Raw genomic sequence first — 25,174 nt, forward strand, 5'->3', positions numbered from 1 at the left:
AAGAAAATGTGAGGTATATACACAATGGCATATTATTCAGCCTTAAAAAGAAATGAAATTTGGATACATGCTACAACGTACGTGAACCTTGAGGTTAACTGAACCTTAAGTCTAAGTGAAATAAGCCAGTTGCAGAAAGACAAATATTGTATGATTCCACTTATATGAGGTACAAAGAGAAGCCAGATTCATAGAGAAAGAAAGGAGGATGCTTGCCAGGGGCTGAGATGGGAAGGGAGGGCAGAATAGGGGGTGGGGGCAGAGGTGGGGCATAAGGAATGGGGAGTTAGTGCTTAATGGGTACAGAGTTTCAGTCAGGGAAGATGAAAAAGTTCTGGAGATGGTCATGACAGTTGCCTAACAATGTGAATGTACTAATTGCCAAAGAACTGTACTCTTAAAACCGGTTAAGATGGTAAATTTGTTGTTATGCATATTTTACTACAATTTAAAAAAAAGTAATGGGGCTCCTACACAAATGATCAGAATTGATAAAAGATTATATTGAACTTAATCAATGCTTAAATTTCACTTCATTAAAGTATCTTCAAATGTTACTGTTTTACTAAATAATGTCATCACAAGATAAATGAATATATTACCTCCTGAATTTCTTTTTCTAATAGCTCCACCCTTTCTCGAAGGTGTCTCCTCTCTGTGTCAATAGAAAGAAGTTCCAGTCGAACTGAGCTGCTTTCTCCCTCAGCTTGATGGGCTTTGACCTCCCAGTCTTCAGCACGGTTATGAAGCATCTGAAATCTATCTAACAAATCTTGATTTTCTTTTTCCTGGTTTTAAGCACAATTAAATGATTTCTAAATTAGTAATTGTCATCCACTGGAATACTCATATCATAAACATATACAGACATTGGGATTTTTGTTTTAATTAGGAAGCGTACACTATTAGTATACTACATTAAGATCTGTGGGGAAATAGAAAAATACAGTAGGCAAGGTCTCCACTCTCATATCTTAATATCTAAGAGAGGAGACAGAAAAAATAAATATACAAATGAGGAGACAGAATAAATACACATGAAAATATTTTTTAGGTATCAGTTTTAAATCCAACCTAAATGTTTTTTTCACCTTAGCAGCCATTAAGCTCTCCCAACGTGAGACTTCAGTTATGTAATTATGAACTCTACTCTTCATTTCTTCTTTTTCTTGCACTGCTGCTTCCAATTCCAGTGAGATTTCCTATAAATCAGAAAATTGAAGACAGATAAATCTACAATGAATGTGGCACCTAATGAGTTCTATTTCTATTCAAATAGCTCCTTTAGAATTTGGGGAATAAGAGTAGGAAAAAGGAAAACAGTTTCTAAGAGTTATTTTCATATGTTTTTCCTGACCTCGATTTTTTAACCAAATATTACCATCCATCTTCCATAGCAGGCTTGATCATGTATCTGGCATTTATATTATGGAGCTAGCTATGCTCAAGGATTGACATTTTTTAAAATTCATATATAGGCAATATGCTGTATACTAAATACTAAAAGTAATTTTTAAAAAATTTAAAATATTTAAAACAAAATAAAAATATTTAAAATATTTTAAAAAATTTAAAAATATTTAAAACAATATTTAAAATATAAAAATATTCATCTTCTTGGTATAATCCTTTAATAAACCAGCACAAACAAAACCAATACTTTTCAGTATCTGTCATTCTAAAATATTCATTAATTTACTTATAGGTTTATCTCTCAGTTGCTGGCAGGAAGTATGAAAAGTTAAAATCTATCATGGGTCTTTAAAATACAGTACTTCGCTGAGCACTTCGCTGAGAGTGATGCTGGGAGTGAGGCTGACAATGGTATCTGCCACAGAGAATACCATGCTCTCAGCTTTAGGATTCCCTGTAACAAAGACCAAAAGGGTAAGGAGACCACAGCTGCATCAATTAGACACCCTGTGATACACAGCAGCATTCTAAACCACATTTTTAAATACTCTCATAAATTCCATTCTCCTCAAAGATTTATTTATGTTGCTGATATTTATATCATTAAATTTTATTTATTTATTTATTTAATCGAAGATTTTATTTATTTATTTGACAGAGAGAAAGACAGCGAGAGAACACAAGCAGTGGGAGTGGGAGAGGGAGAAGCAGGAGAGGGAGAAGCAGGCTTCCCCCTGAGTAGGGAGCGGGTACGGGGCATGACAGAAGCCCAAGGCAGACGCTTAACCACCGAGTCACCCAGGCACCCTATATCATTAAATTTGAAAAAACATTTAGAACTTTAAAATTTAGCAAAGAATGAATATGCTGTAAAACTATCAAAGTTTATGCACTGTGCTCATACCTGGTTTTCTCTTGCCATTGTAGTCAGATCATCTTGTAATCTTCTGTTTTCCTTAAAAGATATTTCTTTAGATTTTCCGACCTCATCGAGTTCTTTGTGAGCTGCATCAAGCTGGCGCCGGAGGCTGCTTATTTCTCGGTCCCGATTAGTCAACGTTTCCTTTAGCTGGCTGTTAACACGAGGGATGTGGAAATAATAAAGAAAGCTTTTTGGAAAACTGTAAATCATTTAAAAGAAAACTGTTGTACTCTGAATTAAGTATACTAAGAATACAAGAAACTATACTGCATTAAGACACTGATAAATTAGGTAAAGCAGATATTTTAGATCCCTACCAATCATTATTTAGAAATAGTCATAAAATAAATTTATAATTCCAAAGTCAAGTAAAAATAGAGGACTTTCTTTTTTTTTCTTTTTAAATAGAAGGGTTTCAAATATTAGGAGCAAAACAAAATAGAGTGAATTGGCAAATATTATCTAATATTTAAGTCCCCACTATTATTTAATGTGTAAGGTATATAAAATAATCATTAGTGACTTTTGCCTTAAGTAGAGATGACACATAAAATGCAAATTCTGTAACTGTTCAAGATAGGTTTTGATGTAGAATAAATTCCAGACTGGCTACTAAAGTAAAAAACTTTTAATGATTAGGGTCTGAACAGAGTTAAGTATAGTAGAAATAAAGGACAAATAGGTACATAAAAGAATAATAAATCAGACATTGACTGTTGAGATGTTGATGATGGAGGAAGGGAGAAAATCCAAGAGGATGGCATGTTCACGTAATAGACTTAGATGCTGTCACCGGCAAAACTGAACAAGGAAATTTTCCTATCGTCAAACTGCTACTTAAAGACAAAAGCTGCACTTACTGAAAATTTCTAAAAAAAGCTGGATGCCATTTCATTGATTACTTACGCCATAGAAGATTCATACTCTGAGACTGTCTTCTTCATCTGAGCAATAGCTTTTTCCTACAGAAATTATGAAAATATAGGATTCTAAAACACTCATATAAAAATGTCTTTACTTGAATTTATATAATTTATCACATTTATGTAAAATATGCTATAAAAGGAAGCTTCAAAGTAAATATTTCTATGTCCCAACTGTACTTCACATATTGGCATGTTTCTACCCACTCGAAGAACCTCAATTGTTTTTTTGAGTTTGCTATAATCATATCTGATAAAATTACATTCTCTAGATAGGATTTTTTTTTTTTAAGATTTATTCATTTATTTATTTGGCAGACAGAGATCACAAGTGGGCAGAGAGGCAGACAGAGAGAGAGAGATGGGGAAGCAGGCTCCCTGGTGAGCAGAGAGCCAGACATGGGGCTCGATCCCAGGGCCCTGGGATCACGACCTGAGCTGAAGGCAGAGACTTTAAGCCACTGAGCCACCCAGGCACCCCTATAAATAGAATTTTTTTTGAGAGAGAAAGTGCATGCACCCAGAGAGCTGGGGAGCAGGGACAGAAGGAGAAAAACAGTATCAAGCAGGTTCCATAACCAGTGTGGAGCCCGACACAGGGCTCAATCTCACAACACTGAGATCATGACCTAACCCAAAATCAAGAGTCCAATGCTTAACTGACTGAGCCACTTGGGTGTCCCTATAAATAGAATTTTTGCAGATCCAAATTATTGGCATGAAATAAAATTTAAGCCTATTAGTAGCTATGGCTCTGGGTCTTAGGAACTTGTACATGGGAGGTAAGAACTGTGTATTTGAGAGAATGAAATTGTTTCTGTTGAGATGCCAGATAAAGGTATTTAACGGTCACATACTTTGTTAACCAAGTTTTCTTGCAAGTTTGCAATCTTTTCTGTCTTCTCATCTACAGTCTCCTGAAGAAAGTCTTTTTCTTTATCAATAACACCAATGGTCTTTTTCATTACATGAGCCTCTTCACTCTGCGAAGTCATCTGAAGGTGTAGTTTACCTACAAACAGAGAGAAATGTTTGTTAGACAAAGTAAATTAGGTTTAGCAATAGCAAAATTTAGGGGCGTCTGGGTGGCTCAGTTGGTTAAGCATTGGCCTTTTGCTTAGGTCATGATCCCAAGGTCCTGGGATTGAACCCCTGCATCAGGCTCCCTGCTCAGTGGGTCGTCTGCTTCTCCCGCTGCCTGCAGCTCCGTCTGCTTGTGCTCTCTGTCAAATAAATAAAATCTTAAAAAAAAAAAAAAAAGACAAAATTTAAAAACATTTACCTATTTTTTCCTCCAGTACGTTAATTTGTGTTTGGGCTGATTCAAGTTCACCTCTTTTCTTGGAGAGCCGGTGCTGACAATCATCAAGTGACCGCTGTAGCTGCTCATTTACCATCCTAAAGAACCAGTGGACAAAAAACAAACGGCATTATCTCTGGCAGAAAAAATTTATTTTTTTTTTTTAAGATTTTTACTTATTTGACAGACAGAGATCACAAGTAGGCAGAGAGGCAGGCAGAGAGAGAGGGGGAATCAGGCTCCCTGCTGAGCAAAAAGCTCAATGCTGGGCTCGATCCCAGGACCCTGGGACCATGACCCGAGCCGAAGGCAGAGGCTTTAACCCACTGAGCCACCCAGGCGCCCCAGAAATAATTTTTTTAAAAAATGAGAGATCTTAAAGTATATTCTTATTTTTAAAGTTCATTTCTTATTTTAAAGCTCTTCCAGTTTAATCAATGGTATTATATTAATTATTATTTCTTGCTGTCCACCTTTCTTCTCCAAAATGGTTCCATTTCCTAAAAATAATAAAAATCTATAAATCAAATTAATTGTATACTCTTTTCTAGTGGTTTCTTGGTAGTTTTAAAGTCCTCTTCACTTTCCTAATATTAACACTTCCCTTATAAAATCTATTTTCAACAGTGGAGGCAAAGGTATAGTCATTTTTACAGTACTGCCAAGCACTTCCAAGGATTATTCATAAATCCTGACACGCGAGCTTTTAATTTTACTTTCTATTTTGACTTTTTGGTGGGTAGTCAACTAGAGGTCACAGTTAACAGGCAAAGTGGACATTATTGCAGTGCAATGAATATTTAAAAGTAAAGACTGATTTCAGGGAACAAAAGAAAGAACATTACAGAAGAAATACAGACAATTTCAGAGGAATGACTTACTCATCAGTGAGATTATTTTTCAGAAGTTACAAGAATCTGCTCTCCTGTCATCTAGTTCCGGGATGCTTTTAACCCTGACCTTGAGTTCTCAACCCTGCCCAGAGGGAAAGAAGTGGTTCTCACCTCAGGCTATTTATTTATTTATTTATTTGTTTATTGGGAACTCCCACATGTTCCTTTTTAGAGGATAAGACAGGGAAGTAACTACCAAGGGTGGCTCAGTTTAGGACTGCTGAATGGGCAGGACTTTTGGATTTCTGAAGCCATAAGTAAGGTGGGACATCTGGATAGAAATGAAGTTTCATTGGCAATACGGAGGTATTCTGAAAAGACGAAAGACATGACTCTGACTGTGCTGACAGCAAGTGAATAATGGCCCAGAGGCAGGGAGGAAGGTTGAACTGAGACTGTCTTCTTCCGGGTTGCACAAACAGAATCAAGTCAAAAGGACTCTAGGTTCAAGCAATTTTATTGCAAAAAATTACCTCTGAGGTCCAGGTGACTGCACTGTACTTCAGCTGTTCCTGAAAGCTGTAGCTATTACACTGAGGGTTATAACCACAGGAAGCAGAGAAAGAAGAAAGCTAATATTCATTGTATTGATACTTTATAAACATTAGCTCTTTCATTCCTAGAACAATTCCATAATTAGAAATATCATCCACATTTTATAGACACAAATAACTAATAACTTGTCCAAGGTGACAAAGTTATTAAAACAAAGAAGTAAGTCCAGGTAGGCCAACTTGATATCAACATTATTCTACCACACCACATTGCCTTCTATGAAGAATTCAGGGAGACCAATATCTTCTATATGGAAAGGGGAAATGTCTGTTCAAAAATGGAATGGCCCAGTGTCCTATGAAAGACACCAAGTGGTTGGCCGTATTTGAAGTCCTAAGTAGAAATGTGAAGATGTCTTCACATTTAAGGTTCATAAGGAAGGTTAATTCCTAATAAAAGTAGGATAGATACAGGAAGGCAGGCTAACATCTTGATCGTACACAAAGTAGGTCCACGGTGAGTCCTAAAAATAGCTTTACTTTTTCATACTCTAGTGTAGATTGGAAGGAAACAATAGAGATTCTATAACTAATCCTAGAAATAACTTTTCTCATAGAAATACTGCTAAGAAAAAGGTCTGCTTGGGGCACCTGGGTGGCTCAGTGAGTTAAGCCTCTGCCTTTGGTTGTGATCCCAGGGTCTTGGGCTCTCTGCTCAGCAGGGAGCCTGCTTCCTCCTCTCTCTCTGTCTTCCTCTCTGTCTACTTGAGATCTCTGTCAAATAAATGAAAAAAATCTTAAAAAAAAATGTCTGTTTCATGAAAGAACTGAGGTATAAAGTTCATAAGCACAAATAGTTGAGTGACTATCATATTATTTGTTCATCATGGTATTTGGAAAGGAAAATTTGAGAACTATATTGTTAGGAGAAATGAACCAATTCCTTAGCTTTGAAAGTGTCATGAACACAGGAAAGGGAGTGATGGCTTACCACAAGACAGTGAAGCAGTACAACTTAAAATTGAAGTTCTAGTTCTCTACTTACCAGCCATGTGGCTGGATAGGACCATCTCACTGAGCTTCAAATTCCTTCATTATACTACATTGCATAGAGGTCACATACAGGTATACATGATTTCACTTTAGGGGGCAAAAGTAATTACTTCCCTTCATGATGAAACATATTTTAAAGACAGCATCTTAAAGAGTCCTTATTCATAAGAAGTATTCAAGTTCTAAAATGGAGTTGAAGCTCCATCTAACAGAGGTAGTTTGGACTTTTAATGGTGTATTAGAGGAAAGAGAAACAATAATGATATCCCTGTTTGTTTTTTTAATTTGCGTAATATTTACCAATTTAACCATCTGTAAATGTACATCCATGGCATTAAATACATTCACAATCCTGTATACCCATCACTACTCTCTATCCAAAGGTTCTTCATTATCACCAATATAAACTCTGTACCCAGTTAACAATAACTCAACCTTTTCCTCTCTTCCCATTCCCTGGTAACCTCTAAACAACTTCCTGTCTCTCTGAATCAGACTACACTAGACACCTCACATAAGTAAAATCATACAATATTTGTTGTTTTGTATTTGGCTTACTGCACTTAGTATGATGTGTTCACGGTTAATCTATGTTGTAGCAAGTGTCAGAATATCCTTTCTCTTTATGGCTAATGCAGCATATGTATATATCACAATTTGTTTATCTATCTGTTAATGGACATTTGGGCTGTTTCTTTCTTTTGGCTATTGTGAATAGTGCTGCTATGAACATGTGTGTACATACACTGGTCTCTTTTTATTCTTTCAGGTATATACCTAAAATTGCTGGGTCATATGGTGAGCCTGTGTTTAGCTTTTTGAAGACCTGATAGATTTTTTCCACAGTGGCTGAACTATTTTACATTTGCACCAGCAATATGAAAGTTCTAGTTTCTCTACATCCTTGCCAACACTTGTATTTTCTTCCTCATTTATAGCTATGCTAGGGGATGTGAAGTGGTACCTCACTGTGGTTTTGATTTGGATTTTCCTAAAGAGCATCTTTTCATATGCTTGCTGGTCATTTACGTACCTTCGTGGAGAAGTGCCTATTTGAGCCCTTTGTCCATTTATCTTTATTTTTTAAAATTAATTATTTATTTGACAAGGAGAGAGAGAGAGTGAGTGTGTGCGCGAGAGACAGCGCACACGTAGGGGGAGCAGCAGGCAGAGGGAGACGGAGAAGCAGGCTCCCCACCAAGCAGAGAGCAGGATGTGGGGTTCTCATGACCTGAGCTGAAGGCAGATGATTAACTAATGACTGAGTTACTCAGGAACCCCAGGTCATTTGCCCATTTAAAAAAGACTGGTTGTGGCTTTTTTTGTTCAGTTATAAGAGTTCTTTATATATTCTGAACACTAGACCCTTATCAGAGATAAGATTTGAAAATATTTTCTCCCATTCTGCAAGTTGTTACTTTTTTGGTAAGGTCCTTTGATGCACAAAGTTTTTATTTTGTTGCAAGTCTGATTTACCTACTTTTTCTTTTGTTGCTCATTCTTATTGGTGTCCCATCTAAGAATCCATTGCCAAACCCAAAGTCAAAAAGATTTATTCCTGTTTTTTTCTAAGAGTTTTATGGTTTTGGCTCTTCTATTTAGGTCACTAATCCATTTTGAGTTTATTTTTTATAATTACTGTGAGGCATGGGTCAAGTTTCATTCTTTTGCATGTGGATATCCAGCTATTCTGGCACCATTTATCGATGAACTATTCTTTCTCTATTGAATGCTCCTGGCACCCTTGTTGAAATCAGTTGGCCAGAGATACATGAATTTATTTCTGGACTTTCAGTTCTATTCAATCGGGCCATTTCTATGTCTACCTTTATTCCAGTTACCACACTGTTTTGAATACTGTAAGCTTTTTTTTTTTTTTAAAGGATTTTATTTATTTGTTTGACAGAGAGAGACAGGGAGAGCGAGCGAGCATATAAGCAGAGGGAAAGTCAGGTAGAGGGAGACAGAGAAGCAGACCTTCTGTTGATCAAGAAGCCCAACATGGGGCTTGATACCCGGCTCCTGGGATCATGACCTGAGCCAAACACAGATACTTAAATCAGCTGAACTACTCAGGCGCCCTGCTTTTTTTCTACCTGATACACAATATTATATCAGTTCCAAGTATACAACATTGTGATTTGACATTTTATACATTACAAAATGACAATAGGTCTAGTTACCACCTGTCACCAAAGTTATTATAATATTACTGATTATATCCCCTCTGCTGTACTTTACATTCCTGTGACTTATTTATCTTTCTCTGTTGGCCTTTTGTCACTTTGTATGAGAGCCACTAGGTCCATCCATGTTGTCACAAAATGACAAAATCTCATTCTTTTTCATGGTAATATTCCATTGTGTATGTATATACCATATCTTTTTTTTTTAACTGTATTTTCTTTTTTTTTTTTAAATTTTTTTTTGGTTAAAGATTTTATTTATTTATTTGACAGATAGAGATCACAAGTAGGCAGAGAGACAGGCAGACAGAGAGAGAGGAGGAAGCAGGCTCCCTGCCATGCAGAGAGCCTGATGCGGGGCTTGATCCCAGGACCCTGGGACCATGACCTGAGCTGAAGGCAGAGGCTTTAACCCACTGAGCCACCCAGGCGCCCCTTAACTGTATTTTCTTTATCCACTTATCTATCCATGGACACTTGGGTTGCTTCCCTATCTTGGTTATTGTAAATAATATTGCAATAAACATAAGAATGAATATATCCTTTTGAATTAGTGCTTTAGTTTCCTTTGGGATCATATGGTATTTATTTTTAATTTTTTGAGAACCCACCATACTGTTTTCCACAGTGGCTGCACCAATTTACATACCTACCAAACAGTGCATGAGAATTCTTTCTTCTCCACATCCTCATCAATACTTTTTGTCTTTTTGATTCTAGCCATTTTGACTAGCCTGAGGTGATTTATCTCACTGTGGTTTTGATTTACTTTTCCCTGATGATTAGTGATGTTGAGTATCCTTTCATTTGTTTCTTATATACCTTCTTTGGAAAAATGTATATTTATGTCCTCTATTTTTTAATTGACTGTTTTTTTGGTGTTCAGTCGTATGAGTTATTAATATACTTTAGATGCTAACTAACCCCTTATGAGATATATGATTTGCAAATGTTTTTCCCATTCAGTAGGCCGCCTTTTTATTTGTTGGTGGTTTCCTTTATTGTGTAAAAGCTTTGTCTGATATAGTTTCAACTGTTTATTTTTGTTTTTATTGCTCTTGTCTCAGACAGATTCAAACAAAATATTGCTAACACCAATATCCAAGAGTTTCCTGCCTGTTTTAAGAGTTTTATGGTTTCAGGTCTTACATTTAGGTCTTTAATCCATTTTGAGTTTATTTTTTCATATATGGTATAGGAAAGTGGTTGTTTCCCCGACACCATTTATTGAAGAGACTACCTTTCCTCCAATATATATTCTGACTTCCTTTGCCATAGATTAATGGACCATAGAAGTGTGGATTTAGGGATACCTGGGTGGCTCAGTGGGTTAATTCTCTGCCTTTGGCTTGGGTCATGATCTCAGTGTCCTGGCATCGAGCCCTGCATCGGGCTATCTGCTCAGCAGGGAGCTTGCTTCCCCCTTTCTCTGCCAGCCTCTCTGCCTACTTGTGATTCTGTCTGTCAAATACACAAATAAAATCTTAAGGAAAAAAAAAAAAGAAGTGTGGATTTATTTCCAGGCTTTCTTATTCTGTTCCATTGATCTGTGTGTTTTTGTGCCAGTACCATACTGTTTTGATTACTAGAGCTTTGTAGTCTAGTTTAAAAAAATGTTAGCATGATACCACCAGCTTTGTTCTTTCTCAAAATTGCTTTAACTACTTGGGGGCTTTGTAGTTCTGTACAAATTTTAAGATTATTCTTTCTACTTCTGTAAAAAAGTGCTTGTGGTAATTTGATTAGAATGCACTGAATCTGTACATTGATTTGGGTAGTATGAACACTTTAACAATATTCTTCAAATCTGTGAACACAGTGTATCTTTCTCTTTATTCTGTCATCCAATTTCCTTCAAAGTCTTATAATTTTCAGAGTATAGGTCTTTTACCTCCTTGGTTAAATTTATTACTAGGTATTTTATTCTTTTTGATGCAACCATAAAAGGAATTATTTTCTTAATATTACCTTCTGCTTGTTTGGTATTAGTGTACAGTAACCCAACAGATTTCTATATATTTTGTATCCTGCAATATTACTAAATTCATTTCTTTGTTTAATAGTTTTTTGGTTTCTTTGGGGTTTTCTATATATAGCATTATTTCATCTGAAAATAGTGAATATTTCTTCCTTACCAATCTGGATGCCTTTTATTAGTCTTTTTCTTGTCTGTTGAGTCTGTATGAGGAGGTGAGCTCAAGATTCTCCTACTCTGCCATACAGTTGGGATCTCTTCTTTATTTCAGTTGTCTCCCAAGAGTCTATGTTTATGGCCCACCACTAACTGAGATAGGTTGGCTACTATTAAGTATCATGTTGTGGTAAGCCAGAGAGAGGAAAAGGGATCAGCACTGGCTTTTCTTTACCTTTCCACAAAACGATGATGGTTCGAATATGGTAACCCTAATTTCCCTTAGCCCTTCCAAGTCCATCTCCATGAGCTCACTGTCCTCACTTGAGGCTCTGGTTCCTCTTCCTGTCTTTGTAGAAAAAATGTCAGCATGCCAGAAGACGCTTCTTAGGCATTCAAAGGAGTCTGTGAACCTTCTTTCCCATATCTAAAATGGTTCTTAGTTCCGTTAACAGATAAAAACTTTTCAAGGGAGACCAGCTATATTTGGTTGTCTAAATATACCTAAATCTTACTATAACAACTGAAACTCATTACCATAATATTAACTTCAACTAGAGGTTGTCGCGGCCCTTTCCAAGAAAGTCTGCTAATGCATTTATTTGATCCTGGATAAGTATATAACCTTCTAGCTTTGAAAAAAGTACAAAAAGATAACTAAAGACTAAGGTAAACTGAAAACAGTCTGAGGGTACTTTCAGCCGTAAGAATCTAAACGTTTAGAGCCTCACTGCTTACAACTCTAAGGATTAAGGCTATTTACTATGGGGTTGATTGAGAAAAGTCAGTTGTCTAACTGGGTTGGAAACTATTCTCAAGCAGAGTTTGGCAAAACTACAGCCTGCTACCTGTTTCTGTAAGGCCCAAGAGGTAAGATTCTTACATGTTTACATGATTGAAAAAATTTCAACAGAAGACTGTTATTTTGTGACATATGAAAATTAAATGAAGTTCAAATTTCAGTATCCATAAAGTTGTATGGACCACAGCCACACTGCTCCATTTATAAATTGCCTATGGCTGCTTTTGTGCTACAAAGGCAGAATTGAGAGATGAGGCAGGGACTGGGTGGTGTGTATAATTTGAAATACTGACTCTGTTCCTTTACAGAAAAGGTTAACCGACCCTAGCTCCAGAGGATGGCTAACATGCTCTGAGGGACTAAGCCATTTTCCCTGGGTAGAGCAAAGTTGCTTTATAGCACTATGGAGTTTTGAATTGAGGCATTAAATGCCAGATCTCATTAAATGCTAAAATTCAAAGAAGACAAGAGTCATTTGTTTAACGTTAATAGGGGTCTTAAAGGAGGGATTTTTGTATTACATCCTCAGATGCTATATTTGAACAATTAGAGCCTGTGCTTGATATGGAAAAGACTGTTCAGTGGCATTGAAATTGCTTAAAGATGCCTGACTCAGGATGGGAAAGACAAAATGGGTTACCAGGTGGATGAAAAGGAACATATGCCTCATCTATCTGAGTGTCAGCTTCTTCTTCTTTTTTAAGATTTTATTTGACACACACAGAGAGAAAGCACACAAGCAGGGAGAAAGGGAGAGGGAGAGGCTCCCCACTGAGCAGGGAGCCCCATGTAGGGCTGGATCCCAGAACCTCGAGACCAGGCAGATGCTTAACTAACTGAGCCACCCAAGAGACCCTGAGTATCAGCTTCTTAAATGTCTCCATGTTAAGGGTAAGATAACTTTACGTGATTAAAGGGGCAGCAAGGTCTCTACTAATGACATTGACAGTGGCATGAGGTTTGGGTAATGCGCTTTGCTTCCACAGAGTGCTTCGTATCATGGTTTGTATCGGGTTTAGCTTTGGATTGGACCTGAAGGCTAGAGCTCATGGTTCTACTAGGAGAATGATACGGAGAATGTGACTGACAAAACTTTCCTCAGAGATAAGTTTTTCTGTCAGAGCGAAATAAAGTTATGGAACCATGCAATTTCCCCAGGTTGTACAAGGGAGACAGTGAAGTCTTCACAATCCCTTCCTATAACACAGTGTTGGTGAGGGAAGTGGCACATTGAGCTCACAAAAGAAAAGGACATTGTTGTAACAAAAAAATGTGAAAGGAGCTGTAGGATAGGTGATCCAAGAAAGGGCACTGAAAGCTCTCCTTTTAAGACTGAGAATGGCCTCCTGTGAAGAAAGGAAAAGAGAGTTGTGGCTACAGTCTGAAGGAAAAAGCAAAATGGATTAAATACAAAACTAGTCAGGTCAGCACAGTAGGGAAATAGGTAGACTAGTAATTCTGGGTGACAGAATTATACCACAGTATCTATACTCTGGAGCTGAATATAGATATGCCCCAGAAGACAGTCTGGTCCCATTCAGCTAGCTTTCCAGAGGATGCATGTAGCACTCACCAAAAAAAAAAAGTAAAAAAGCAGCTTTCAACTTAGTTCTTCCTAAAGTCTTACTTATCAAGACTTGTAGTCAGAGGAGCATACCCTATATTGAGTCCCTAAAATAGTATTCCTTAATTAATCAGACACAATGAGTTCTTGATCTTATTTTATTAAATTTGTTTGATAATCATAGACCCCCCCCTTATGAACAGGCTTTTCTTTTCTTAATTATTCCTTGGATTTTCAATCCCACTGTTTATTTTACTATATATTTTACAATTCTCAGTGTTTGTATATCAAGTCTGTGTCTTTTCTCTGATCATTTCTTTTTACTCTTCTGGGTTCTGAATTCTAGATGAATTTCTTGAGTTTGTTTTCTATTTTACTAACTCAGTTTTCGGAAATATCCATTCTACTGTTTACTAATACTTTCAGTTCTAATTTATCAATCTTTTTTTTTAAGCTTCTATTTGAGAGAGAGAGAGAGAATGTGCATGTGTGCACTGGAGTGAGAGGACATGAACAAGGGGCAGGGGCAGAGGGAGAGGGAGAAGTGGACTCCCTGCTCAACAGGGCTCAATCCTGGGAGCCGGGGATCATGACCTGAGCTGAAGGCAGATGCTTAGCCAACTAAGCCACGCAAGTGCCCCTATCAATCTTTCTACGTTTTTTTTCCAATCTTCTTTCTAATCATCATTACTACAATTCTTTCTGATCTCAAGTAGTTATTATTTCATGACTGATTTAGTTTCACATATGCAATGTCATGTTGGCATCTGAAAATCTTTTCATGATCCTAACTGCAAAGACAATTTATTTATTTATTTATTTTAAAAAAGATTTTATTTATTTATTTGACAGAGAGAGAGAGATCACAAGTAGGCAGAGAGGCAGGCAGAAAGAGAGGAGGACGCAGGCTCCCCGCCAAGCAGAGAGCCCAATGCGGGGCCTCAATCCCAGGACCCTGGGATCATGACCTGAACTGAAGGCAGAGGCTTTAACCCACTGAGCCACCCAGGCGCCCCTATTTATTTATTTTTTTAAAAGATACATAACTAAGTCAACCTTCTTTCTTTGTTACTTGACAAAGAGAACTTTTTTTTTTTTTTAATATTATTTATTTGACAGAGATCACAAGTACTCAGAGAGGCAGGCAGAGAGAGAGAGGGGGGAAGCAGGCTCCCTGCCGAGCAGAGAGCCCGATGCAGGGCTCGATCCCAGGACCCTGAGATCATGACCTGAGCGTAAGGCAGAGGCTTTAACCCACTGAGCCACCCAGGCTCCCCTGCAAACATAGTTTAGAGAGGAATATCTCCTCTGATCTTCAGTGACCTCCTTCTTCTGATCGTAAGTCTTTTTACTTATTGCAGCTACCCAGTCCAGAAAAAAACTGTTGACTTTTTGTTTCCTTTACTGTTTTGTAGTTTAAATTTACTAATAGCTAACCAACAACCCAGTCTCTAAGGCAAACACATTCTGCATTACTGTATCTTTCTTTCATTCTCATACAAATCATCCAATCCTTTTGATTTTAGGAAGAAGTATTTCCTAAATCTAGCCTCTGTTCAAGTTCATTGTCACTGTTTCTAGTCCAGACACATGGTCTCCATGGTTTGCCATCAGTCTCTTAAGACTCCAAATCCATCTTCCCAATTTCTGCCCGAGTTCACATCCTAAAAGCCATGCTAATAACATCACCTCTTTGGTTAAAAATCTGTTTGTTCTCGGGGCGCCTGGGTGGCTCAGTGGGTTAAGCCTCTGCCTTCGGCTCAGGTCATGATCTCGGGGTCCTGGGATCGAGCCCCGCATCGGGCTCTCTGCTCAGCAGGGAGCCTGCTTCCTCCTCTCTCTCTGCCTGCCTCTCTGCCTACTTGTGATCTCTCTGTCAAATAAATAAATCTTTAAAAAAAATTTGTTTGTTCTCCATACTTATAAGGTAAAATCCAGACATTCTTGGTTATCAGACCATATTCTTCATAACCTGACTCTAACCTATAGCTGCAGCTTATTCTTTCACACTGACCTTCCTACCTTTCAGACTTACCACCTTGTTAGACTCTGCATATGCATATTATCCTGATCTTACATTTTTTGAAAGAGGAAAGGACAATGATAAGCAAAGAATTCTGTAATTTCTCACAATCCTACAGTAGGGAGTACAAACAATCCGAAGTATCTAAGGGGAAATTTTGAAGGAAGTAGGTATAAAAACTTGCCTGCAATCATATCAGTCTGTGAGAGTCTTTTTGAAAATAGAGATACTCAACACCTACCCAGGTTTGCTCAGCGAATAAGAACCTCCTGAGATCTACCCTTAAATCCATACTTTCCAAAATCTCCACAGGTAAGTCTGCTGCAAGGCCAACCTTCACTGCTTAAAGATCCAGTCCAAAATGTCACCACTAAGAACCTAACATAGCCACCTATTTGCTCCCAGAAAAGAAGTAACAAAACTTTCAATAAACTTACCTAAGTGAGTTCATCTCTGTCTTCCGATGGGATGAGTCACCAGCCACATGGCTAAGTTTTTGAGCTTGGAGTTTTGCTTTGTTCTCTAATGACTCTACTGTTTCTTTCATTATTAACACTTTAGACCTTAAATCATGTTTTTCATCTTCAAGCTATAATTTAAATTTAAAAAATTAATAGATGTCTCGGTTTTGTCTTCCTTAAGTACTCTTTGATAATATTTCTAGAGAAAAACTAAGGAAATAAATTATATTTATTTAGCAATACTTTAAAAGTCATGAGTATACTTTAGGTTCTAGATGTCAGAATGGATATACACATTTATCTCTATTACTATCACTGAAATGAAAAAAAAAGATACAAAATTTTTTAAAAAAGCAAGAAAGGAAGAAAGGAATATACCCATAATGCAATGAAAAAAGAAAGCGAAACCATTAGCAAACAGAGCAAACATTTTGAGGAATTTCTAAAAAACAGTAAGTACATAGGACTAAATTGAAGAAAAATCAGAGCAGAAAATACTGTAACCCAAACAAAAAATGGGCAAGATTTAGATGAAGAAACTTAAATTTTCTTGAAAGACATAAAACACAACCTGATTTAATGTAAAGACAAAACAAGTTTCTGAATGGAAACACGAATATTGGAAATGTATTAAAAGTTCCTGAAATAACCGTAAAGTCAATAAAATTTCAGTAAGAATCCTAATAGAACCTTTTTTAAATAAGGGAGGTGGCTTAGATTTCATTCTGAAGTTCATTTAGAAAAAAAGTTAGGAAAACAGGAAAAATTGTGGGGGATTTATGAAAGATCAGAATAAATTACAAGCTACTATTAAACAGTGTGAATTTCACATGAATGAGCAAATACAAGTACACAGATGTAAATTTAGAAAAGGTAGCATTTTAAGGGAAGTGGGAAAAGAAAAAGCTCTTTAAAACAGAGTTGGCACAGCCACTCATTGAAGAAAAAATCAGTTAGATTTCTATTTTATTTTATACACAAAAATAAATTCTAAATGGAATAATGATCTATAGGCAAAACTCAAAACCAAGAAATATTTGTGTTAAATAGAAGTCTTCCAGTTAAAACTGTAGACTATACACATTTGATTCTCCCTCTCTTGAAATGACAGCAGAGGAATAGAAAGTTACACGTAAGGACAGAGAACAAAATTTGGAATAGAAAGTAGAGGAATAGAAAGTTACACATAAGGACAGAGAACAAGAAAGAAAACAACCATGATTAAGTGATGTCAATAACTCGTGGAAGACAAAGAGTAGATACAACAGTGACTCAGAGTGGAAGGATACCATCAAAAGCAAAGCTTCTGAACCTAGGAACTACTGATATTTGGGGCCAGATAATCCTTTGTTGTGGGGGGCTGACCTGTGCGTTGTGACCATAGGATGTTTAGCAGCATCCCAGTCTGCTGGGTAGGCAAGGCGCTCCAGTAGTATTTCCAAGTATGAAAAGCACCTTTTCCCCTACTTGTGTCAACTGCAAATTCTCCAGGTATTGCCAGAACTGACCCCAGTTGAGGAACACTGATCTAAAGTGACCAGATCAGCTGATCTGCCCTGAAGAAACTCAGCACATGAAGGCACCAAGTGGTGGGCTGGGGTCAGGAACAGAACAAGGAGACTGGCTGAACATCTATAATGGGAGCATCACACCCCAGAGCACTCCTACCTCTTTCTAGAAAGTTCTCTTGGAAGCCAAAAATATAACTAAATTTTAAAATGAATCAATAGAAGAGTTAGCAGATAAAGCTGAGGAAATCTCCCAGAAAGAACAAAAAGTCAAAGAGAAAATAAGGGAGAAAGGATAAGAACCTCAGATCTCTTTAGGAGGTCGAAAACCAACTAATAAAAGTTCCAGAGGGGCGCCTGGCTGGCTCAGTAGGTAGAGCATATGACTCTTGATTTCAGAGTCATGAATTCAAGCTCCATGCTGAGTGTACAGCTTACTTAAAAAAAAAGAGTCCCAGAGAGAGAAAAAATAGAATTGTACAATAAATTACACAAGAAATTGAAAACAAGAAGGAGAAAATTCTAAAAGTTTTCAGAAATAAAAACATGTACAAAGGACTAGGATACAGAATAGCATCAGACATCTCAAAGAAAGTTGAGACAATAGGAGACAGTATTCAAAATTTTTAGTGAAAATAATTTTCGAATCTAGATTTCCATATACCAAGCCAAATCATAAATCAATTATGAAATCTGAATAAAGACATTTTCAGACACGTAGTGTAAAAAAATCTCCTCCCATGCACTCTTTTCCAGGAAACTGCTGAAGAAGGCACTATATCAGAATGAAGGAAAGAAAACACGAGGATAAATATAGGAGAGGAGGACGGAGAAATTCTTAAGAGGAAGACATAGTCCACAACTGAAAACAACAGAACTGATTTGTTTGAGCACGTGGTAGAGATGTTGGAGCTTTTTTTTTTTTTTTTTTAAAGATTTTATTTATTTATTTATTTGACAGACAGAGATCACAAGTAGGCAAAGAGGCAGGCAGAGAGAGCCCAACTCGGGGCTCGATTACACGACCCTGGGGGATCATGACCTGAGCCGAAGGCAGAGGCTTTAACCCACTGAGCCACCCAGATGCCCCTAGATGTTGGGAGCTCTTGACAAAAATTAGCAGCAGGTTTAATGAAAATAGAAAAGTAACAAAAAATAAAATGAAACAAAACAAAAGCAATTATTAATTCCAGGAAAAAGATCTGTAAGAGAAAAGGCAAGAGTAGTACTATCCCATCTGGCTGACCCATGGGCCACTAGAAATCATAATAATATACAGTCACTACTAAGGTAAGTGTAATATGCAGCAAAACTGTTTGAAGTAATGGCGGGAAGAAAAAGGGAAGAGTGCTAAGTTACCACCTAACATCACAGATATTCATTAAATAATCTTGAATCAATAAAGAAAGACAAGTAAGACTAAGCAGTTACAAGCACATTATTTAGAAACAGGGAGGTGAACACCAGGAGGAATTAGAACTGTAGGTAGTAGTTTTGGGGATAAAGAGGTGGGAAATGAAATTTTTTTAAAAAGATTTTATTTATTTAATTTGACAGAGAGAGAGAGAGAGATCGAGATCATGAGTAGGCAGAGCTGCAGGCAGAGAGAGAGGGGGAAGCAAGCTCCCAGCTGAGCAGAGAGCCCGATGCAGGGGCTCGATCCCAGGACCCTGAGATCATGACCTGAGCCGAAGGCAGAGGCTTAACCCACTGAGCCACCCAGGTGCCCTGTTTTTGTTTTTGTTTTTTTTTGCATTAAAAATCTTTCAAAATTCCTTGGGATCTTGTAGAAACAAGAATTCATGTATAATATATAGAACAACAAGGACAAAAGAACATTTATGTATCTATTAACAGGCTTAAGAGTATTACCTATTACTTGAACCTTGAAACTACTTGTGAGCAGTCTCCAATCACCAATCCTATCCCTCAAACCCTACCACAATAACCACTACCATGGGTCTCTTGTTTCTCATTTTTCACTTTTTTGTTAGTGTACAATATCTGTATGAATCCCTAAATAATATATAGTTTAGGCCTGTATATTTTTGAACTCTACGTAAGTAGAATCATACTGCATATTCTTTGACTCTGTATTTGTAAGATTCATGCATACTGATGTTTGCAGCTACTGTTCACTCATTTTCACTGCTCTGTAATATTTCACTGATGAATTATTACCACAATTTTATTTTCCCCCTAACTGACATCAAGATTGTTTCTCGTTTTCTACTAGGGAGTTAAATATTTTAGGCTTTGTGAGCCTTGTGGTCAACTGCCACCACTTCGTGGTAACATAAAAAGAGCCACAGGCAATGCATAACAAATGAACATGGGTGTGTTCCAATACAAACTTTATTACGAAGACAAACTAGAGGCCAGATTTGGTCTGGGGGCCACAGTTCGCTGACCTCCAACCAGAGTTCTTATATAGAAATGGATTTGCTGGCTTACAGAATATGCCTTTGCTAGGCAAGGTCAAATTATTCTCTAAAGAGATACCAGTTTGCACTTTCTGACCCTACATGTATTTGCTAAATTATGTGTGTTATAACTCGTTAATATATTTATTATTTATTTATTTATTTACTTATTTCAAAGACTTTATTTATTTATTTGACAGACAGAGATCACAAGTAGGCAGAGAGGCAGGCAGAGAGAGAGGAGGAAGCAGGCTCCCCGCGGAGCAGAGAGCCCGATGTGGGGCTTGATCCCAGAACCCTGGGATCATGACCCAAGCTGAAGGCAGAGGCTTTAACCCACTGAACCACCCAGGCACCCCTATTTTTTTTTAAAGTAATCTCTACACCCAACCTGGGGCTTGAACCTACAACCCCGAAATCAAGAGTCACATGCTCTATTGACTGAGCCAGCCAGGCGCCCCTTTTTAATTTCTGATGCCCTGATGGATGTGAAGTATTTTTTACTATGGTTTTAATCTGTATTTCCTCTATTACTGATATAGAACACTTTCTTATATTTGTTAGCCATTTGTAATTTCTTCTGCCATGAAGTGTCAATTCATATTTTCTGTTGAGTTTTCTTAGGTTAAATGTATATAGCAAATCCTCTCAGTTAGTGGCCTGTTTTTTCAACTGATGGCAATTTTATGAACAAAGTTCTCGTCAGTGTAGTCCTAATTATCTGTTTTCTTTCATTTGTGTTTAGGAGCATACATTCTGGCAGCGGACACTTGCTACCTGTGTGATGTTAGGTAAATATCACCCTGCCTCAGTTTCCTTATGCATGAAATAAGGATAATATTAACATTTACTTCATCTGATTGTTATCAGAATTAAAATCATATAAAATGTTGAGAAAGTGCCTGAACAAAGTAAATGCTATATAAATTGCTATTATTATTATTTCCCCAAGGTAAAAAAGATTTTCTCCTGCTGGACGTGGAGCCCAATACAGGGTGTGAACACACAACCTGAGATCAAGACCTGATCTGGGATCAAGAGTCAGACCTTTAACCACTGAGCCACCCAGGTGCCCTATCTCCTCTATTTTCTTTAAAAACCTGTGGCTATGGGGCGCCTGGGTGGCTCAGTTAGTTGAGCAGCTGCCTTTGGCTCAGGTCATGGTCCCAGCGTCCTGGGATTGAATCCCGCATCGGGCTCCTTGCTCAGTGGGGAGACTGCTTCTCCCTCTGCCTCTGCTGCCACTCTGCCTGCCTATGCTCTCTCTCTCTCTCTGGCAAATAAATAAATAAAATCTTAAAAAAAAAAACCAAAAAAACAAACAAAAAAAAAAACCTGTGGCTATTTCTTGAATAGTCAAGGTTGCAACTGATTTTTGGGTATGGTATATTTGAAGTAGGATGTAATTCCTTCTTAATATACATATACATACATATATATACACATGAATAGCCAATTGTCCCAGAAATAATTATTGAGTAATCCTTTCTTTTCCCATTGATTTGAGTTCTTGACAGATCAAGTTTCCGTATGTTTGTGGCTTTCTGGGTTTGCACTCTACTGGATTTTATCATTGTCCTTTAATCCTTGTGAACTACCACTATATTAATTACTAACTCTAAAGCTCTCACACTTGGTAGGTTAAGTTCTACACCATGCTCTTCTTTAAAATTTCTTTGGGATTCTTAGCTCTGTTTCCATGTAATATTTAAAATCCACTGTCAATTTACATACACACACACCCTATCTTGAAATTTCAGCTGGAACTACATCAATTCTATATAGATCAATTTGGGGAGAATTTATATTCTTTTTATAAACATAATGTCTGTCACCTTTTTCAAAAACCTGATATATCTCTTCACTTATATAGGTCTTCTTTAATGTCTTTCATTAAGTTTGTATTATATTTTCTTTAAAGACCCAGCAAATACATGCAGAAGTGTCTCACATTGCTTATTTCTATTAAAATGGTTTAGGTTTTTTTTCCTGTTCTTTGCGATCTGTTATACTTCCAGCATTCATTGTGCATTCTGAATCAGAGAATTCCTGTGTTTTTATAATACTTAGAAAATTAACATTTTATTTTCAAATACTGCCTCTCTCACACATTCTATTACATTCTTCTAGAATTTTGAGTAAATATTTTAGACTTTCTCACTTTATTCTCTAAGGCTTTAACTTATTTTACATTTTCTATATCCTAGTCTCTTCCCAATGACTTCTAGTACCTTAGATATATTTTTTATATTTTTCAATTCATTAATTTTCACTTTCAGCTTCTGCACAAGCTGGACCCTTCTACCTGAAATAATTAAAAATTGGACAATGTACATGAAACAATGGTTTTCAAGACACTGAGCATCAGGCAGTGATGGACAGTGACCCCTGAGGGACAAGAAACAAATGAGATGAGCCCTACAATTGCTCCAGCTTCCTGCTTCAAGAAGTTCTAGGCTGTGGCACAGGGGAAGGAACTCAGGTGAAGCCTGGTGGTTCCCCTAAGTTCAGAAGACACAACTGAGAGCCAAGGGAGGCCAAGGCAGTTCGGATTTGCAGAGCAGACACTAGAGGAGAGCTGCACAAACAAGAGCTCCAGAGATCTACAAAAGGTGCCAGAGGAAGTTATCTAAGTAAGGCCAGAGAAACAATCCATAAAAAGGTAAAGGGAAAAATACTGAAGGCTCATGTAGGCCAGGAGTAATTCCTGTCCAATCAGTCATTTGAATAACTCATAATTCATAGGGCAATAGATAGTTTACTCAAAACAGTTCTGTCCCAGTAACGAAACAAAATTAGTCCAGGACTACATGCTACTCTGGTGCCACCTAATTAAGCTTAAAAGCAAAACTGAAAGGGTTAAAGCTACTTCCCTCTGACTTGATACTTGTTCTGTATCTCCGAACAAACCTCAAGAGTATTTATAGGGATATAAGCTACCCAGCAACCAAGAAGGTAAAATTCACCATGTATGAAATCCAAAATTACCAGGCACGTAAAGAATCAGGAAAATGTAACCCATGATGAGGAGGATTAAAACAAAAAACCAAAGTTGATAGAAACAAATGACAGTATTCATAGACGTGGTAAATAAAAACACTAAAGACATAGTAAAGGAAACTAGCAAAAATGAAACACCAAGAAAAAAAAGGATTCAGTATTCATAACAATTTGATTAAAAAATTCCATCTCTAGAGAGAGCAATGAGGAATGAAAATGAATTTCATTTTTTTCTCTATGTTTGTATTGATTTTTGAATGAGAACAAAACAACAATAACTAACACCTGCTGAGGGCCTACAACATGCCAGCAACTCTTCTAAGTTCTTGACATGTACTAACTTGCTTAATCTTAACAAAAACTTAAGAGGTACTACCATCATTCTGTTTTACAAATAAAGAAACTGAGGGATGGGAAAGTTTGAGTAGCTTGTCTATAGGAATAGGTGACAGAGAAGGATATGAACCCAAGTAGTCAGCCTTCAGAGTATATACTTCTTTTTTTTTTTTTAACTTAATTTTATTTTATTTGACAGACGGAGATCACAAGTAGGCAGAAAGGCAGGCAGAGAGAGAGGAAGGGAAGCAGGCTCCCTGCGGAGCGGAGAGCCTGATGCGGGGCTCAATCCCAGGACCCTGGGATCATAACCTGAGCCCAAGGCAGAGGCTTAACCCACTGAGCCACCAAGGTGCCCCCAGAGCATATACTTCTAACAAGTGTTACACAGCATCTCTAGCATACTATTTTGTAATTTTGAAAACACAGATCATACTGAAACTATAATTAAAAGTTATTCATGTAACACAATTTACCCCAAATCTAGTTTGATAAATTACCTGATGGTTAATACATGTCAAATGTTCAATAGTTTTCTCTAATTTTGATTTTTCAAAAATACTCATTTCCTGGAGATTCTGAAAAAAGAATTTTATGGAAGGTGATTATTTACAGCAGATAACGGAACAAAATTAACAAAGTAAGTAACACAAGACTAAAGCACTATTCTATTTGTCTTTTTAATAATATGGAAATGCTTTGGAAAGAAAATCATTGGACATTTTACAATAATGATGTTTTTGGTTGAAACAAAAGGAAAGAGTTTCTTATCCTTTATATATTACTTTCATGTGTGATTGTAATAGAAGACACAGAACAGCATGGATTTGTTTTTAAAGATTTATAAAGATCAATCAATTTATAAAAGGAAAAAAAACAGCAGGTTAAGTCTGATCTGATCAGGAGTATGCCCTCATCAGAGATGGCAGAGGAATACAGGGCAAAGAAGAAATAATGAGATCACAAAGACACAAGAAAGAATCCTACAGGGCCAAGCAAGAGATCAGAATTTCAAGAATAGGGTAGTCAACAGTGTAAACACAAGTACTATTTCTTTGGTTAGGTTACATTACCCAACAGTTGCTGATGCTAAGTGGGGGACAAATGATACAAGCTGGTATTCTCTGAAAATTTTTCTAGTGCAGATTCATACTTCTATCCATATTATTCAATAAAGACACCTGGACACTTGAATTATATATCTGGTTGGAAGAGTCTCTGTGCTGTGTGCATTTTTATTAAATCATTCAACCAGCATTGAGTATATACCACATACCAAGAACCCAGCAAGGCATTAGGAATACATAGGGAGTAAAATGGATAAAGTCTCTGACATCAGTAATTAAAGCCTAGTAGAAAAGACAAACCTTAAACAATACTATACTATAATATATACCATGAATATTCTGCTAGGAAAATGAACTTTATGGCAATATACTGGAAGGGAATCTAAAGTCTTGGGTTCATTTCCTGTGTGAGGAAACGATGTCTAACCTGACTCTAAAGGATGAATAGGAATTAACCAGGTAAAAGTACTGTAAGGGATGAAAGACTTTTCAATAGCCTATGCAGAAAATTGGGGCAAGAAAAAGTCCCTTAAGCTTGGAGTTGAGAAAATGAGATGTGGGAAATGGGGGAGATGAGTTTGGGGAAAAGAAGCTAGACCCTGAAGCAGGCAAAAGCCAATCACTGAAGTCTTTGAAAACAGTTCATAGATTTTATTTTTAGAAAGATTTATTTAT

The 25,174-nt window shown here is 37.0% G+C and overlaps 1 protein-coding gene across 2 annotated transcripts in view; it reads right to left on the reverse strand.

Annotated features, from left to right (window-relative positions):
• Window positions 1–25,174, reverse strand: part of CEP135 (centrosomal protein 135) — a 78,695-nt gene that overhangs the window by 17,638 nt on the left and 35,883 nt on the right. For both annotated transcript variants that reach the window (XM_032851244.1, XM_032851245.1), the window contains exons 14-21: window positions 23,933–24,010; window positions 16,142–16,293; window positions 4,541–4,656; window positions 4,116–4,270; window positions 3,242–3,297; window positions 2,318–2,486; window positions 1,092–1,202; window positions 603–788 (exon numbers count right to left, since the gene is read on the reverse strand). In XM_032851244.1, the coding sequence (XP_032707135.1) occupies window positions 603–788; window positions 1,092–1,202; window positions 2,318–2,486; window positions 3,242–3,297; window positions 4,116–4,270; window positions 4,541–4,656; window positions 16,142–16,293; window positions 23,933–24,010 (1,023 nt within the window). The remainder of the gene's footprint in view (window positions 1–602; window positions 789–1,091; window positions 1,203–2,317; window positions 2,487–3,241; window positions 3,298–4,115; window positions 4,271–4,540; window positions 4,657–16,141; window positions 16,294–23,932; window positions 24,011–25,174) is intronic.

This window comes from Lontra canadensis, unplaced genomic scaffold (assembly GCF_010015895.1).
Source record: "Lontra canadensis isolate GAN:19392208 unplaced genomic scaffold, GSC_riverotter_1.0 scaffold1, whole genome shotgun sequence".
Taxonomy (NCBI): Eukaryota; Metazoa; Chordata; class Mammalia; order Carnivora; family Mustelidae; genus Lontra; species Lontra canadensis.